This window comes from Acomys minous, assembly GCF_964271855.1.
Source record: "Acomys minous genome assembly, chromosome: 6".
Taxonomy (NCBI): Eukaryota; Metazoa; Chordata; class Mammalia; order Rodentia; family Muridae; genus Acomys; species Acomys minous.
In genome coordinates this window covers 5578641-5596267 of record NC_140487.1, presented here as the reverse complement: position 1 = coordinate 5596267, position 17627 = coordinate 5578641, and the positions used below count along the sequence as shown (strand labels likewise).

The 17627-nt window shown below is 39.3% G+C and overlaps 1 protein-coding gene across 23 annotated transcripts in view; it reads right to left on the bottom strand.

Moving 5' to 3' along the window:
* Nucleotides 1–17627, bottom strand: part of CADPS2 (calcium dependent secretion activator 2) — a 506252-nt gene that overhangs the window by 143521 nt on the left and 345104 nt on the right. For 14 of the 23 annotated variants that reach the window (XM_084784337.1, XM_084784356.1, XM_084784338.1 and 11 more), the window contains exons 10-11: nucleotides 14250–14358; nucleotides 12483–12692 (exon numbers count right to left, since the gene is read on the bottom strand). In XM_084784337.1, the coding sequence (XP_084640463.1) occupies nucleotides 12483–12692; nucleotides 14250–14358 (319 nt within the window). The remainder of the gene's footprint in view (nucleotides 1–12482; nucleotides 12693–14249; nucleotides 14359–17627) is intronic. The other 9 variants (XM_084784348.1, XM_084784355.1, XM_084784358.1 and 6 more) reach the window with 1 other exon arrangement.

Sequence of the window (17627 nt, the reverse complement as noted above, 5' to 3'; positions counted from 1 at the left end):
GGTTTCAAGGGTTAAACTCAGGGCATCAGGTTTGGTTGCAAATGCCTTCACCTGTTGAATCATTGCACGGGCTCAAAATCTAATTTCTTTTTCTTTTCAAAATCTAATTTTGATTCAAAGTTGCTTCTAAAAGAAAAATCTCATTTCCCAAATTTAAGGAAAACTGGGCTAAACTTGGTGGCACACACTTTTAATCCCAGCAATTTGGAGGCAGATACTGGTGGAGTTCCCTCATTTTGAGGCCACCCTAATCTACATAAAGTCCAGACCAGCCCTGGTTGTATAGTAAGATCCTGTCCAAAAAGAAGGTGGGGGAAAAAAAGAGAAAAAAAATGGATGTATTTTAAGAACATGCTTGCAAAATGAAGTAACCCCCAAACAACCCAGGCCCGTTCATAAAGGACGCAGCAGTGGTGGCCTGAAGCCGCTTTCCAAGTGGCAAACTAGGCCAGAGTTCAGCGTGGCAGCTTTAGTTGGATCACTTCCAGTCTGCTTTTTGTATAGGGCTTTTAACGGGACCAACTCTAATGCAGAAATGGCATTGAACGCTCTCAAGCTTCAAGTTTACAAGACATGAAAAAGGGAGCATCGTGCCTGTGCAGAGATGCAGACAATGCGCCTCGTCCCAAATGGCACTTCAACCAAAGGTTCAAATTCATTGCTCTTCACAGACTGCATCTTTTAACGCCCGCGGACCCTGCGGGTTTATCAAAAGGCAAGCTTTTATGATTGCTTTCGTTAATGGTATGTTTTGTCAATGTGATTTACTAAATATAGACAGAAAAAGCCCCCACACTTCCCAAGAGGGGCTTGGGGTGTTACTACATTAGCTCTGACCAAGCCGTCAGCTATCAGGACTGAAGTAGACTCTCCTACAGTTAGAAACGTGATGCTCATTGTTCCTTAAAATTCATATATAAATCCCTTTTTGGTCATCACAGGAAAAGAGTACTAAATGCAAGCTAAGTGTAGTTTCTAAAACCTATCTGGTAGAATCCGAAAAGTGCAAAGGAAAAGAGACAAAAGTTTATTGATTAAGCCCAATTATAGAGTCAGGCTCATAATGAAACTCAATATTGATCTGTGGACATGATGCTAACATAATCAGTCACATTTAGATATTTAGCCCAGATCATATTGATCCATGTCAAGTTCAACTTTCAGCCATACTTGTGGATGGAAGAACTATATAATTCAAGCGGAAGGGTCTGGAGAACCACATTTTAAAAAAAGACACAAAAACTAATGTATATCTCATGTCCACAAAACATCAAAAAGAGAATACAGCAATAAAACATGGAAGACAATGTGCATTAATGATATTAGGTATGCCGACGGTCATCTTTGCACACTTTGTTCTTTTACACTTAATGATCACCCATGATTATGTGGATGAAATATATCACATAATAAGTATTATACCCAGGACCTACATACTGGAAGGAGAGAACTGAGCGCCTCAAATTGTACTCTGAATGCTGTGCACATGCTTGCGACCCAACAAACAGAAAGCACACCCTCCTCCCCCCATCATCATCATCGTCATCATTACATGGATGAACAGTAAACTTTTTCCCCCTTGGACTGAGAAATAAGACAGTTCAACTTTATAATAATATGAAACAGCATCAAATGAGTAGGAGGCAGAACACCAAGAAAGGCGAAACATGCATTTTACAGCTGAAGGAACAGATCTATTTTAGCATCTTCAGTTCTAAGTAAAAATGTGCCTAGTGTCACCTTTGTGAGATGATTATTTTTTTATAAAATAGCTGCTGATTTTTATTCATTATTTCTTCCAGCAGAGGTCATAAGAAGCAGTTAAAAATAACGACCATTAATGGTTCATCTGTGGAGACCAGGATATGTATTACATTTCAGAGGGGGAAAAACCTTCATAATTCTTTTTTATTTTATTATTTATTTAATTTTAATTTTTATTTTTATTTAATTAACGTATTCAGATTACAACTAAATTGTTATCCCCTCACTTGCATCCTCCCGTTCCTCTCTCCCTCCCTCTTTTACCCTATTCCCTTCCCTAGGTCTATGACCAAGGGGGACCTCATATCCCACTATATGGTCACAGGCTATCAGGTCTCATCTTGGTAGCCTGCTTATTCTTTCTCTGAGTGCCACTAGGCCTCCCGACCAAGGGGAGGTGGTCCATAATTCTTATTTTATGAAAAAGGTTTAAGGAATCTTTTTGGTTTTGTTGCTGTTTTTTGAGACAAGGTTTCTCTGTGGACCCTTTGCTGTTCTGAACTCGCTTTATAGACTATTGTGAGGCTTCAAACTCAGAGTGATCCAAAAGTTGTCCTGCACATTCTACACGTGACACATGTTCTATGGGTATTCATCCCTCTTACTACACCTACAGCCCACCCGCCTCTGCCTTCCTGAGTGCTGGGATCAGAGGCGTATGCCACCAGGCCCAACTAAGAATCATTTTTTATAACAATAGAAAAATAGTCTTAAAATATGCTTCTAAAAATGAGTCTACAGTTAACTTTTATTTTTAAATACTTTTTGAACCGATAAAACAATATTTAATGAGCTACAACTTTAAATAGTTTTTACTAATGTGACAAAGCACACATGAGTGGAAAATTATTTTTCAACATTTAGATTAGTGATAATATTATATTCTTAAATATTAGCTCACAATGGAGTATTCTCTTACAACTCAGGAAATACAGGCAAACAAACCCACTAAAATTTTAAGGTAAAAAAGAGCGTGGGGCTGCCTCTGACACGAACTCTGGTGCCTGTGACCTGATCACTACCCCTTGGCTGAGAGGCCATGTGGGAACACAGAGGAAGGGGACGCAGGCTATCCAGATGAGAATGGATGGCTGTGGTCAGATGGTAGGGGAGGAGGGTCCACCTGTCAGAGGTCTAGGGGAGGGGAAGAGAGCAGAAGAGGGAGGGAGGGTAGGAACAGGAAGATAAGATTGAGGATAATAACTGGGATGAATGTGAATAAATTATAATAAACATTTTTAAAAAATGAGACAAGGGCTGGTGAGACGTTTACCTAAGTAGGTAAATGAACTTGCTGCCCAGTTTGTTAACTGCAACTGATGGACCTACACAATGGAAGGAGAGAACTGACTGCCTCAAATTGTTCTCTGAACGTCATACATTTGGTATGGCACATGCTTGCTACCCAACAAATAAAACAACCATCGCCATCAAAACCCAGCCACAGCCTGGAGTCCCTCACGGCTATAGTTTTATGAAACCCATTTTTAAAGGACCATTACCTCTCCTCCTTCTGGGCCAGGCAAGCACAATACGAAACACTGTATGTAAAGTTACGCCACCATTGACTTCCACGAACTCGTGAAGCACTGGACGTAAACGTCAAGAAAATTTGGACCCCTCCTTGTGTCATTAATATTTTTAGCTTTTTTTTTCATTCAAAAAATTAAACTAAAGGCTGTTTAGTTCATCAGTCTTTATTTTAAATAAAGAATAGCAATGTATCTGGGTGCATATAGCACACTTCAATGTACAAGGAATGGTGTAATAAGCATGCTATTAAATACTCATATTTTAAAAAACATGAATTTCATTTTATATGTTATACTATAATGTCACAGATACATAAAGATAATAAAACAGTGAGCAAAGTAAGGCAGACAGGTCACTTGGCAAGATAATGTCTGAAAAAAAAATGCAGCCACACTCTATTTATTTAACAAAACCAGTCAGTGCAATGAAGTCTTAACTGTATTTTTTGTGAAACCTATCCCCTACAAATCTGTTACTTTTTATCTTTTGACTGTATCTCTACACTTCTTCATTCACATTTCCCCTCATAAACTGAAACAGAACATTTACTATGATATTGTCTAATTTCTTATGTTCACAAGAATATATTTTCATGTAGTTTCCTTTGGCATAAATAATCTACATTTTACTCTTAAAGGACACAATTAAGACATCTAAATCAACTAGAAAATGTGTCCCTAATCATCTGGTACAGCCAAAGCCTATTGCTTAAAACTGTGTCTTAAATTAATTAAATTAAGGTTTACTGTAAGACAAGATTATCTGAATTTTTAAAAAATGAAAATATATCCATAGTTCTAGCCAAATGTTCTCTGATATGATACCACCAAATTTCAGTTTTGTCTTCTGAAACAGTTTAAGAAAATTGTCAAAACATGCCAGCAAGCAATGATCTTAAATGACGCATTGCAATAGTGTCATAAGTTGTGATGACTAAACTATAGACTAACTACAGATGTGGCACCTGGTAACTGAGGGTGCTGGTGGAGTTTCTATGGTAACAATTGGATACGTGTGCTTTAACATCTTTCAGTGGTATTGTCACCAGGATTGCTAACAGTGGATGGGATAAAATCCAAATTGAGCAATACTGCTGTTTGCTAGAAATTTAAGAAGTTATGGTGGTTTTTTTTTCAGGTGGAACCTGAAAATTTGAGTATTTCATTAAGATAATTGTTGTGTGGATTCAAGGAAAAAAATAGGACCCAACAGTTTCAACTTATACAGCTAACACTGACTTGAAAGGAACTAATGCAGCAAAGACAGGAGGACCACCAAGGACCTGGCAGAGCTCTCTGCTGAGAGGGAGGCGTTATGCTGGGTGGGCACCGATCCCAACCAGCTCTGTGAGCCTACGGACCTACAATCCCCAGAGTTCAGAATGTGCACTGGAACAACCATGTTCTGTTTGCGCTGGATAGTGACGATGTTCTGCGGTTCCTGGTGTGGTGTTTATTGTGGGCACACAAGGGGAAAGGTGTGAAGACAGAAGGGGCTGGCTGAACTGGAAGTTTACCAAGGTGTCTGGACTCAGCAGCAAATGACTAAGAGCAGTGATCTCTAGCTGAGACCATGTCTCCTCTGTAAAACACGGAGCTGCCTAAGAGCAGATGAAACTTTTGAAATATAATTCATTTGCCTATGATTAAAACTACCATAGTCTTAAGGGGTTTGCCTATAGCTCCATTTACTTTACAGAAACCTGTCTATAAGTTTTACTTAGTTCATACCCTTATATAGCTTAATAACTTATAGGAAGTTACAAGTGGCCTTAAGAGTTGGCACTGTCATGTATCACATATGTAACCTCCACTAGGTAGAGTACAATGTTTCAAATTTATATGCTGTTAAGTCTGGTTTGCCTGTTATTCTCTTATATATGTAGGTTTTGCCTAAGACTAGAGTAACAGTTAATATCAAACCTCATTTAGGAGTTTATTCATATATCAATTATTGATGAAATGATTTATTAGCTTCTTTTTGTCATGTTAGTTAAAACTGACATGCAGATTTATGTGCCTTATATTCTGTAGTAAGCAGTATGAAATATTTTCCACAAAGTAGACGTTTTAATTGACACAGGTAGACCGAGGATTATAAAACAGCAAGGTGAACAAATATATTCAAGATAAAATAAACAAATGCTTTACCTACTCAGTGTGCCATTTAACATGAAAATGAGGAAAGTCAGGTGTTGTTAACACAGCAACATATTAACAACAAGAAAAGCAAGTTCATAAAATTAAGGATTTAAAAAATATTAGGCACATAAAATAGATGGCAGGTTTTCTGGCTTGTGTTTACAAACAAAACAAAACAAAACAAAAAAACCCCCCGACATTTTACTTGTAATCATGTAATATATGTGCAAGTGGTTTGTGGGTCAGATTCCCTGGGGCTGGGGTTCCAGGTGGTTGCGAGCTTCCTGGCATGGCTGCTCGGAACCAAACCTGGATGCTGTAACAGAAGAGTAAGTGCTGTCAGCTGCTGAACCATCTCTCCAGCCCCCTGGTTCACATTTGACATTTATTATTGGAGGTTAACTACTTGGTTATGTGGCACCAAGAAAAAAAATGTATCAAGTTACATATGTAATTAAGAGAAAACGGAAAGTGAGGTGCTTTTGGATTGAAACAGCAAACAAGGAAAGTTTTAAAAATTCTGCTCATCTGACAAAGGCAGCTTACTGCACTGGAGATGGAAAATGTATTTAGCAGCACATCCCACCCATTTTCTCCCCTTCTGCCCCAAGGGTTTCTATATATCTTCAATTTAGAGAAAAAAGTTAAGATAGACTTATCTGTTGGAGGAATCTATAAATCTGCATTATTGTTGCGACTGTAAAAAGATAAGGTGGTCTACTAACCTAAATTTTATAAACATCACTTTGACCATCCTTAAACATTCATAATGCTTAGTTTTTAAAAAAGCTTTAAAAATAAATAAAAAATATACAGGCTAAATAAAATGGAGAACATTAAAAGAGGAAAGTAAGAGCCAGGCAGTGGTGGCACACACCTTTAATCTCAGCACTTGGGAGGCAGAGGCAGGCGGATCACTGTGAGTTCAAAGCCAGCCTAGTCTACAAAGTGAACCCAGGACAGCCAAGGCTAACACAGAGAGACCCTGTCTTGAAAAACCACACACACACACAAAAAGATGGAAAATAACTGGTCCCTCAATTCAATGTTTTAGAAAAAAGAATGTCTACTTGCTCATGTTACAAGCAGGTTACTAACACAGTGAAAATGACACTGTGTACACATTCTGGCCATTTTTGCATATACTTACATTATTTTTATGTCTGCATGAATAAAAGATATTAGATTGTTTCTACTCTTCTGCTGTGGTAAATAAACTTAAATATGAATGTTAGGGCTAAGGGAAAGTTTCTGAAATTAGGCTAGAAAGTTGTAGGCTAACACTGTAAAATAAAAGATGATAATCTTCTTAGTTCTTAACAGTACAAAAATTATAATATATTTAAGCAGAAAGAAAGGAAAGAAAAGGAATGAAAGAAAAGAAGCTTACCTCTACCAACTACAGGTCAGCAAAGAAATAAACAGAGAAGCGAGAGAAGATTTTACATTCTGTTATATGACGAGCCATTTTGACTTTATATTATTTATTTTTATTAGTGACTATAAAAGTTAGTCTAATAGATGACTAGAAAAAGAGAAGAAAGGACCAGTGTGGAGCCAGGGAAGGCAGTGAGAGACTGAGGAAAAGCTTATGGAAGTTGGGGCTCTCTCTCTGATGAGATGGAAATGTACCCATCTCCCCTCTGCATCTCCTTTAAGTTATTTATTTATTGAAAACAGATGAAAACAAGAGGTCTGCTTTGATTGTTGGCCTGCGTTCCAGGCAGCAGAGTTAGAGTGTACAGGAGTGACTTCGACGTGGGAACTGCTGCTACTCAGCGTTTGGGGTTGTAGAAACTATTTGAAGGGAGGGTGTGTGTGTGTGTGTGTGTGTGTGTGTGTGTGCGTGTGCGTGTGCGTGTGTGTTATTATTCTATGGGAATTCCAGAGGTGGTGCCCAAACCTCACACTGCTGCTGGAATGCTGGTTTTTATCTTGGCAGCCAAAATATAAGGACTATTAAGGAGGATTGTGGTCAAGAAACAGAGAAAATTAATCCAGTAAACACAACTTCATTCTCCCTAGCAAAACCTAAATCCTAAAAAAAAGAAAATCAAACCCTTTTTCTCTCAGTAAAGCTTTAGAATGTTTTCATGACAAAACTAAAGAAACATAGTAATTAAATTGTCTAAGAAATAACTGATGAGGAAATTTTTAAGAAGCTGGAGGGAAAAAGACACAGGTAGGCAGACAATGTGACAACAAATAGAAGCTGGAAGAAAGCACAGCACAGTCGTTAAAGTATTAAGCCATTTTTCCCTACTCTGCTTATAAGAAAGCTAAGAGAATTAATAACCAAAGCTTTTCATAGCAAGATAAAAAGTAGTGTCTTCCAGGGTTCTAAAGCTCTAGTAAACTTCAATAAAAATATAGCAAACGAACCCCATTAAAAGAAAAAAAAAAGAGGAGAGTCTAGAGATATATCAATATGCAGTCAATTGATGTTGACAAATGTCCAAAGGCGGCCTTTTCGACTCACCAAATGCCTATATAATTCCATAAACACTGATGTGTACACCAATGAGTCAAGCAATTGAGACAAAATAGATGCAACATGTAAAAGGTAAATTATATTATTTGTAGGTACAGGATAAACATTTTAAATATTGTTTTAGGTGAAGATTTCTTATTCATAACTAAGGTAACTGAGGTGGGAGGGCCTGCCCTCCGTGGGTGGTGCTATCCCCTAGGGTGTGACCCTGGATGACAGGGAGAACAGGAAGTGAGCGGAGCACAGGTGCTCACTGCTCTCTTCTTCCTGACTGTACACGGCATGAGAATGGCTGCTTCTGGTTCCTGCTCTCTGAGTTCTCAGCACAACGGAGGAGTGTATCTTAAACTGTGAGCCAGTCCCCTCTCCCTCCCCCTTTCTTTCTTAAGTTTCTTTCACCTGGGTATTTTAGTATAGCAGCAGAAAGGTAACTAAGACATGTATATTTATTTCTGGTGCCCCATATTTGACCACATCCCCTGGATGGGGAGACCTGGTGGCACTCAGAGGAAGGATAACAGGCTACCAAGAAGAGACTTGATACCCTATGAGCATACACAGGGGGAGGAGGTCCCCCTCAGTCACAGTCATAGGGGAGGGGAGTAAGGGGAAAATGGGAGGGAGGGAGGAATGGGAGGATACAAGGGATGGGATAACATTTGAGATGTAATATGAATAATTTAATAAAATTTTAAAAAACCTTAAAAAAAAAAAGAAATGAGAAAACAGCTCTCTAATCCCAGCATCCAAGGTGTTGATGCAGAAAGAATATGGCCTTTGAGAGTTTTGACATGATACAGGCACCCCAACCCTGCTCTTTTATTTCTTATTTTCACATCATATATTATCTTAAAAGTGAAAGGCAACCAACAGCAACAAAGAAAATGAACTTGATCAAAATTGAAATATATTTCTTTTGAAAGGAACTAGCGGGAGAGAGGGAGGAACGGGAGGATACAAGTGGTGGGATAACAACTGAGTTGTAATCTGAATAAATTAATTAAATAAAAAAACAGATTTATGGTAGATGAGACCTGATGGGCTGTGATCACATGGCAGGGTTGGAGGGGGGAAGGGCATCACTTGTCAGAGGCCTAGGGGAAGGGAATAGGACAGAAGAGGGAGGGAGGGTATGAATGGGAAGATACCAGTGAGGGGTAACGATCTGATATATAGGAATAAGTTATAATAAAAAAGAAAAAGGAAAACAGAAATGAATCAAAACCCCAATACAAGAGAAAACAAAGATTTCTTTTTGTAGAACAAACCACAGATGAGAAAATATTAGTCAAGAGACATAGTTAATAAATATCTTGTATCCAAAATATATAAAGATCTCTTAAAATTAAATAATAAGAAAATAATCCAAACAAAATATTTTAGATGTCAACTAACAAAGAAGATAAATGAACAGTAAATGAAAAAAACAAAACAAAAGAATAACACCCAAAGAGAAGCCACAGATTAATGAAAATCTCAGTGCCAGGGGTGGGTTACATAGAAGTTTTTAGCTAGAGTCTTCAGAGGTCCCCCTCAAACAATTCAGATATGTACTATGTCTGAAGGTTTTTTACAAGACGTAGATGGCAAGACTCTATTACTAAAGACACCATATGCTTTGATTGCAAGACATACAGAAATCATGCTATAAAGAAGACAGAAACTTTCTTCCTACTAACTAGCTCTCACAATGTCCAGATACACTACACAGACTCGTTGGGGGGGGGGGGCGGGAAAGGAGGGAATATTTTCAGTAAGAGTTTTACTCAGTTGTGCACCCTCTGTGCTTGGTACTGATGGGCCAGGCAGAGAAAGGCCCTGTGCAGCAATGGTGGCGAACTGGGAGGAAGCACCTGCTTTCTGACTGGATCTGAAGCCATTCCCTGGAAGTTGCTTCACCTCCGGCACTGCAAGCCTGGTTAAAACCCATGGCTGAGGAGGTCAAAGGCCACAGTGGAGAAGCTACTACTGCTTCTATTTTGTTAGATGGACAATGATGGGCTTCCCAGTAACCATGTTCATGTGTCTGGATTAGAGCTGTCATAAGCTTTGGCCAAAAAAAAGTTCCCCTTTCCAGCAAGGGACAGAATAACTGCAGAGACACGTACGTGATACGACGCGGAACGTGAGGGACTGCTAACTGTTCAGCCTTATGCAGAAGAACTAGTTTACTCCTTCTCAAGCCCTGAGGATGCTAGGGATGAGGGAGTGAAAGCCATCTCAGAGGGAAAGAGAGGAAAGTAAGGAGGAGAGTAAGCTGGAATGCTGCGTTCAGAGGCACACAAGGCCCCGGTCCTCCCTAGGTACGGACAGCTCATAGGAAGATATATTTTCTTCAATGTGTAGTCACCAGGAAGGAGCTCACACTTTTAAACATCTCCTCACCCTCACCCAGGACGTTGTTAGAAATCTTAAAAACCACAACGCATCACACACAAAAATAAACAAGAAAAGACAAAAGTAAAAAAACCCATGAGCGTACAAAGGAGACTAGTTGGTAACAGGAAAGGTATCGGTGGAAGTGCCGGGGTGAGGGGGGGAGCAAGAGAGAGTAATGAAAGCTGAAAAAGATAAAAATACACTATGTACACGTGTGAAGATGCTCTAATGAAACTCATCATTGCACATAATCAATGCATATTAATTAAAATGAAAAATCATGCTAGCTCCAAAGTAAAAAGAAATATCTCCACATATGGACATTGACTAACTAGAAAAAAATGAGACAATAGTAATCTAAGCATGACATTTTTAGGAATTAGCCTAGCTAAGGATAAAAGAGAACTCTACAGATGAGAGGCTAATACTAAAATGGGTGTGGGGATTTTGAGTAAACGCAGATCTATTTCACAGGAGTAGCTGAAACAAGCATTACTCAGTTAAGAGTTTGGATGCACTGTAGGTCTGTTTCTGTATAAAAGTAAGCAGGAAACATATAAAGTTACCATGACAGTAGGTGCAAAGATGGAGACGCACTCCATTAGTACAAAGTAAACACAAGAGGAATGGGATGAGGTGCACGCATGAAGCCAGAAATGAGAATTTCAAACACAGAGCTAAGAGGAAACAAGAAAACTAAGGCTGTGATATTGTTTATGGGGCACTGACTTCTCACATATCAAACGTGGATTTGAAAGAAGACCAAGAAAGTTCATATTTGTAAAGACCTCAAGTCCTAAGTACTGAGTTATGCCTACTGAGAAGCTAAGTTAGAACAAACAAGAGTGCAGATCGCTGATAGGGAGCAAAACAATTCAAGGACGATTTCCAATTAAAGGAAGAAAATAACACAGAGGAAGGAATGCATTCTGGTGTGTGGGTTGGGGGGGGGCAGTGAGTGTGTGTGCCCATGCTGATGGAGCCTTGCATCTGATGGCTCAACGTGACAGCCCATGGCGTCATTTCTAACCTGACATTTTCAGTAGCAAAGCTGCCATTGATGTGGTCAGGCTGAGACAGAAATGCCTGTACAAGCCTCCTGAACGAGTTCTCCGCACTCCACAGTGCTCTCAGAGAATTCTCAACAAATGTCTGTGCAGCACTGTGGGCTGCTAAAATATGAAGCAAGGTTTTCACAGGTGTCAGAGGAGTTGAGATGAAGACACAAATTCCATCTTTAATTGTCTGGCCTGCACAGCTCTAAAGATGCTCAGATATAACGTACTTAAGAGTGTCGCAGACGAAGAGGGTAATTATTCGATGCATGAAAAGGAAAAGAGGAAAATAATGCATGTCAAGATGTTACTATTCCAGAGAAGAATCTTGACAGTAAAAAGCCACAACTTGAGCTTAAAGACAAGCTGATTTATGTAGAAATAAGGGAAGTTTTGTAATGGATAAAGCATTTGGTCCAGGGAGTATTGGAAGTGTGTTGGAAACTGCTCCGTTACTACCGCACAGCTCACAGTTAACCACTATCAAACCAACATGAAAGATATACCAGGTCCTACTGTGTTAAATCAGCATACAGAAACTGGTGTGACATTAAAACATTTGCAGAAGCTGCTTTCTGTTATTCTTTGATTATATGTTCCTCTTATTATTCTACAACACCCCGATCATCCTTGCATGTAACCAAAAACAAATGCACAGAGCGATTCTTCAACGTTAGTCTGCCAGGAACCTAACCAAATTTGATTTTACAATATTTTCCCCCCTTCTAACAAGAAACTTTAGCTAATGATACAAAAACAAAGTTAAGTCTCTTTTTGGAAGATTTGAAGAAATAACAAAAATATTTTCGACATTATAACTCATTTCTCTCTTCCCCTTCGTCACTCCAAAACCTCCATGCTCTCCTTCAGATTCACGCCTCTTTTTCAAACCAATGCTACTGCATGCACATACAAGTATGGAATAATTCCTAATATAGCAGCTTAGTCCATCAACACATAGAAATCACTGAAGGTTTATGTGAAAAGTAATGAATTCTACGACTAATAGGAACTATTTGTATTTAATTAGTTAATTAATAATACAAGCTGTAATATTGAAGAATTGCCTCAATTTTGTATTTATTAAGGTTATTATTTGATAATCAAATTAACTTTCACAAAACTTACAAAGCTGAGCATCTGCGTGGAGACTTCCTCCTTTAGGGTTCAGCTTCTGGCTTTGAACTGCAGGAACTGGTTTGTAGGACTGACCTGTGGCCCTGTACATGGCTTGTACCCACAGTACTCTGTCCTGTTCATCATCGCTAGCAAATATTACGGTATCTCCTTCTTTAACTGCATTGAAAAACACCCGGCCGCCCTGAAGGCCTGTGGAGGAAGAGAGACACCGTTACAACTTACACAGCTGACATACCTATTCCTATTTACTTAGCCTCATTCCTAGGAGCTCAGTGCTTCAATTGATCTTATCTGACAATCACATCCCCAGTCCACAACTTAAAAGAGACACAGCGAAAACAACTCCACATTCAGCTTTTAGGGAGACAAATCAGTTCCTGAGAAGAGAGGTCCACTCGGGACAACAAACATACCAAGTAGAAACTCATGGTGAAATCAGGTATTTGGTGCTGCAGAAAGAAAAGCTTTGTGTTGGTATATTTACCTTTCTGCATGTAAGCGGACTATGAGTTTAGAAGAAATAAAAACCACAGGCAAAGCAAAGGTGATACCCCAGCTGTATTTGTAAGCGAACAATTAATGAATAGGACCACCAATCTTGACCTGTTCTCTGCATGTTAATTTTGAAAGTTATCCAAGTCTTAATGTTGCTGATTAATTTTATTACCATTCATCTATAGATTTATTTACTTATCATCTTCATCTGCTGAGGACTTTAAGTCACCAGAGCTTGAGGATCCAAACCTTGGAATGCTTGAGCATTTGAAGTTTGGACTTGGAATCATTATGAATAATAAGTTATCTTAAGGCTGAGGCTTCAGTCTTAATTAAAGACACCAATTTCACCCAACTTCATATACACTTATACCCACAGTCTGAAGGTGATGTCTATGTAATATTCTTTTTTTTTTTTCTCTTACCTTTCCTACCCACTTCTCACCATCGAGATGTTTATTGAAATGTATGTATTATAGTAACAAGTGACCTTGTGGTGGCTCAGGTAGGATCTTTGGTCAGGCCCACCAGGACCAGTAGTCTCCCTGGTAATATTCTTATTGTCCATGGACTACAACTTGTCAAATAAGGTCAGAGGTAGAATTTTCTCGCTGTGGTATCATGTGAGAATTCATAAAATGTTTTAGATTTTGAATTTCAGATTTTTTATCATGTGATGTTCAAACTGCTTTAATATATTTGGAGAGACAGAAATGGTAAGAATGTGATTTTTGTGAAGAAAATTAGAGTATATGTTGGCATGGTGCGCAGACCTTTAATTGGGAGGCAGAGGGATGCAGATCTCTGAGTTTGAGGCCAGCCTGATCTGCACAGTGAGTTCCAGGGTAGTCAGGGCTATACAGACTCTATCTCAAACATCTATCATCTATCATCTATCTATCTATCTTTCTATCTATCTATCTATCTATCTATCTATCTATCTTTTATTTGCTATTCTCTAATTGTTTTGTAATTTTGCTTCCCAGTGAAGTTTCTGTATGCATTGCTATATTTTGTTTAATTTTTCTATCAGTAAAATTTAAGTATTACATCATTGTATGAAAATAACAGAGAAGCAGATGATGGTAAAAGACATAATTTAAACCGTAAAGTCCTTCTCCAGGAGTTACATGAGCTCCAAATACGCCCTCTATTCATTAAGGATAGTTTAAAGTGGGGAACAAACATGGCTGTGTACAGAGTTGTAGACATGCACCCAGGGCTGGAAAGGTGGCTGACTTAGAGAATTACCTGTGTGAGGGTCTGTGTAGTCCACAGTGTATCCTTCAAGTTGCATTAGTTCCTGTGGTTCAGACTTTTTTTCTCTATAACTGCACATAGCAAAGGTGTACTGGCTAACCTGTTCAGAGTAAAGAAAAGAAAAGAAATAGTTTCTTTATCCAGACTTTCCTCCAAGCAAATACATGTAATTTCCGTGTAATGTTTTGATTTTCGCATTTCTCAAACCCCAGCTCTGAGACTGGAGTGCATTTCGCAGGTCTGCTGGCAGTTAGAGCTCATATGGTAAGGACGGTGACCCGGCGTTTCCCAAGTCAGTGACTTCCTGCCATGCACATTTATGTTGGAAATAAAAAAAAACCAACCAACCAACCAACCACCCATGATGATACTTTATAGTCAATCTTTCTGTATATGCACAGATCCGTGTATAGCTTTGCGTTTAGTCCTTAATTAAACATGAACGGCAAAGCGATCTTCACGTTTCTACAGCGCGGTAGGAGGTACACATCCCATCTGTAGTCGTGCGAGAACTCCGCAGTATTAGTTTGTCCTTGTCGCAGGTTAAGCTGGTCTTGATTACAGCAAACTGGCTGCTTTACTCCCAATCACTACCTTCTCAGGACACCTTTACTCCCACCTCATGCTGCTGCTATTAGAATGTTAGCATTTAGCAACAGGATACTTCACTGTTAAAATATATAACCAATACATTAAATATTAATTTGTATTTTATCAATATATTTGTATAATACTAACAACATATTTCCTGCTTAATTTTCTTGCTCTCATTTAATTTTCTTCAATTTCCTGTATTCATTTTGAATTTAGTTCCTTCGTTTAATGGAAGCTTTTGAGTAAAATTCGTTTCCATATCAAAATGTCTTGTCACACTCATGAGTGGCATCCTGGTTGCTTTCTATATAGTATGCACTCTGGCAATTCTGTAATCCTTTTGTAGACATTATTCCACTGTTGGAATAATGCTGAAGTTCAATTGTGACTTCCTTGTACTCAATTCCCCTCTTTCTCGGCAGCTGTTTTTAAACGTTCTCTCCATCTCTGTGGCTGCTGAGATGGTGAGCGGAAGGTGCCTGCTGCTAAGCCGAGCAGGACTTAAGTGTGGTCCCTGGGGCCCACATGGTAGAAGAGAACCGGCTCCAGCGGGCGGTCCTTTACATTTGTACTCACTGGTACCACGCGCCACACATAGATAAACAAAGATTGCGATAGAAGGTTTGTCTTTGTCTCCATCCACGACAGTTTCACTGTGAAACCGCTGGGGTGCCATGTTACCCTAGCTAGAACACTGTGTGTTTTACTTTGGATAATTTCTGGCAATATTAATTTAGAATCTTATTAATGATTATCATTTAAAACACTGCTTTTTTTGGTCCTGTTTCTGTTTTATTTTTTTTCCCCTTCAGCGTTATAAAAAGTATCCTGGAACTTACACTCTTTGCTATATATTCTTTAATAAATTATATCTTACATTTTTCTCCATCTGTTCATTTCTAGTTGTAGTTAATTTCTTGAGATATTATAATCTTTATTGTACTTTATCTTGATTTTTATTATAGATTCCTTCAATTTATAGTTTAACCTCCCCTTACACAAAGCTCTCATCTTGGCATCTGTATACTTCAGCTGTTCAGGACCCACCTTCGGGAGATGCCTGATTTAAATCTCTTACTTGCTTTTTATAGTTTTCTGTTCTTATGTGGTGGGATTATTTTGTAAATTAAATTCTGAGTTTGTTTAAAATTAAAATAGCTTGAATACAACTTTTCTACAGTTTATGTATATGATAGCATTATGGCTGAATTTCTTAAGGATGAAAAATAGTCAGTTTGGTTTCATAATTTTAGATCATAAGCTATTATTTAGTATAACTTTCTCTGTGGATATGCTACCAAGCTTAAGTAAAGTACTTACATCTTCATGGTCATTAATACCAGACGTCTACGGTTATCACCGGCTCAGTGGTATTTTATGCAATGTTCTCATTTATTTTTAGGTGTGTGTGTGTGTGTGTGTGTGTGTGTGTGTGTGTGTATGTATGTATGTGTGTGTGTGTGTGTGTGTGTGTGTGTGTGTGTGTGCATGTGTGATGTGCACATGAGTGAAGGTGCCTGTGGAGGCCAGAAGAAGACATCAGGAACCTTCCACGGAACTGCAGCTATAGATGGTTGTGAGCCACTGACTAGGGTGCTAGGAGCTGAACGTAGGCCCTCAGCAAGGTAGAATAAGCCTTTAAAAATTGAGGCATCTCTTCATAGGCCCTATGTTTCTTAACATAGATGTTTTACTTATATTGAATAAAAAAAGGTATTTAATACAAACAAGTGGAAAATTTAAAGGCTAATTTTGGTACACATGTAGACACTGAGCACACATTCAATTTTATAAGCCTCAGGCAGATTATTTTCTTCATTTATCATTTCATTGGATATTTTTTTCTACTTTCTTTGAGATCTAAATGTTAAATTCCTCTGATTGGACAACTGTCAAGCATGTCAGCCAATGCCACACTGCAGCTGCCACAGATGCTCAGTCCTGATTCGTACAGAAGTCTCAGCAGTTTAAATTTGCTTTTGTCCTTGGTGCCCTACTTGCTCTTGTAGTTCAGCTCAGCTTATAAGAAGATGTGGAATATATATGACCCAGGATTTCCAGGTGTTAGCCAAGAAAATACGCACTTATTTCACCAGCAAATGAACCCAGGGTCTTCAGTAGGTTAAGCAAACACCCAACCACCAGATTACAACCCCAACCCATGCCTTTATGAAAAAAGATCTACTTTCCTAGCATACCTTGATAGGCAACTTACTAATCCTCCTGCCTCAGCCTCCCCAGTGATTGAATCGTAAAAATTTGCCACCATGGTCTTCTCTAAAAAGAACTGATAGTATTTCCTCACAACCAGACTACACTACCAATTTGAATACCTTAACCAGGAATGTTTTGTCACCATTGACTTTTGTCTTCTAGACATATACTTAAGAGACATCAAATGATACTCCATTATGCGTGCAGACAGGAGCCTAGCAGAGTTGTCCTCTGAGAGGTTCCACCCAGGAGTGGTTCAAACAGATGCTGAGACTCACAGCCAAACACTGGGCAATACGTAGGGAGTCTTATGGAAAAGAGGAGGGAAGGAGAAAAAGACTTGGGTGACAGGAGCTCCACAAGATGACCGCCACCGCTGCCGCCACCACCGCCGCCGCCACCACCGCCGCCGCCGCCGCCGCCGCCGCCACCACCACCACCGCCACCACCACCGCCACCGCCATCACCACCGCCGCCGCCGCCGCCGCCGCCACCACCACCACCACCACCACCACCGCCACCGCCATCACCACCGCCGCCGCCGCCGCCGCCGCCACCACC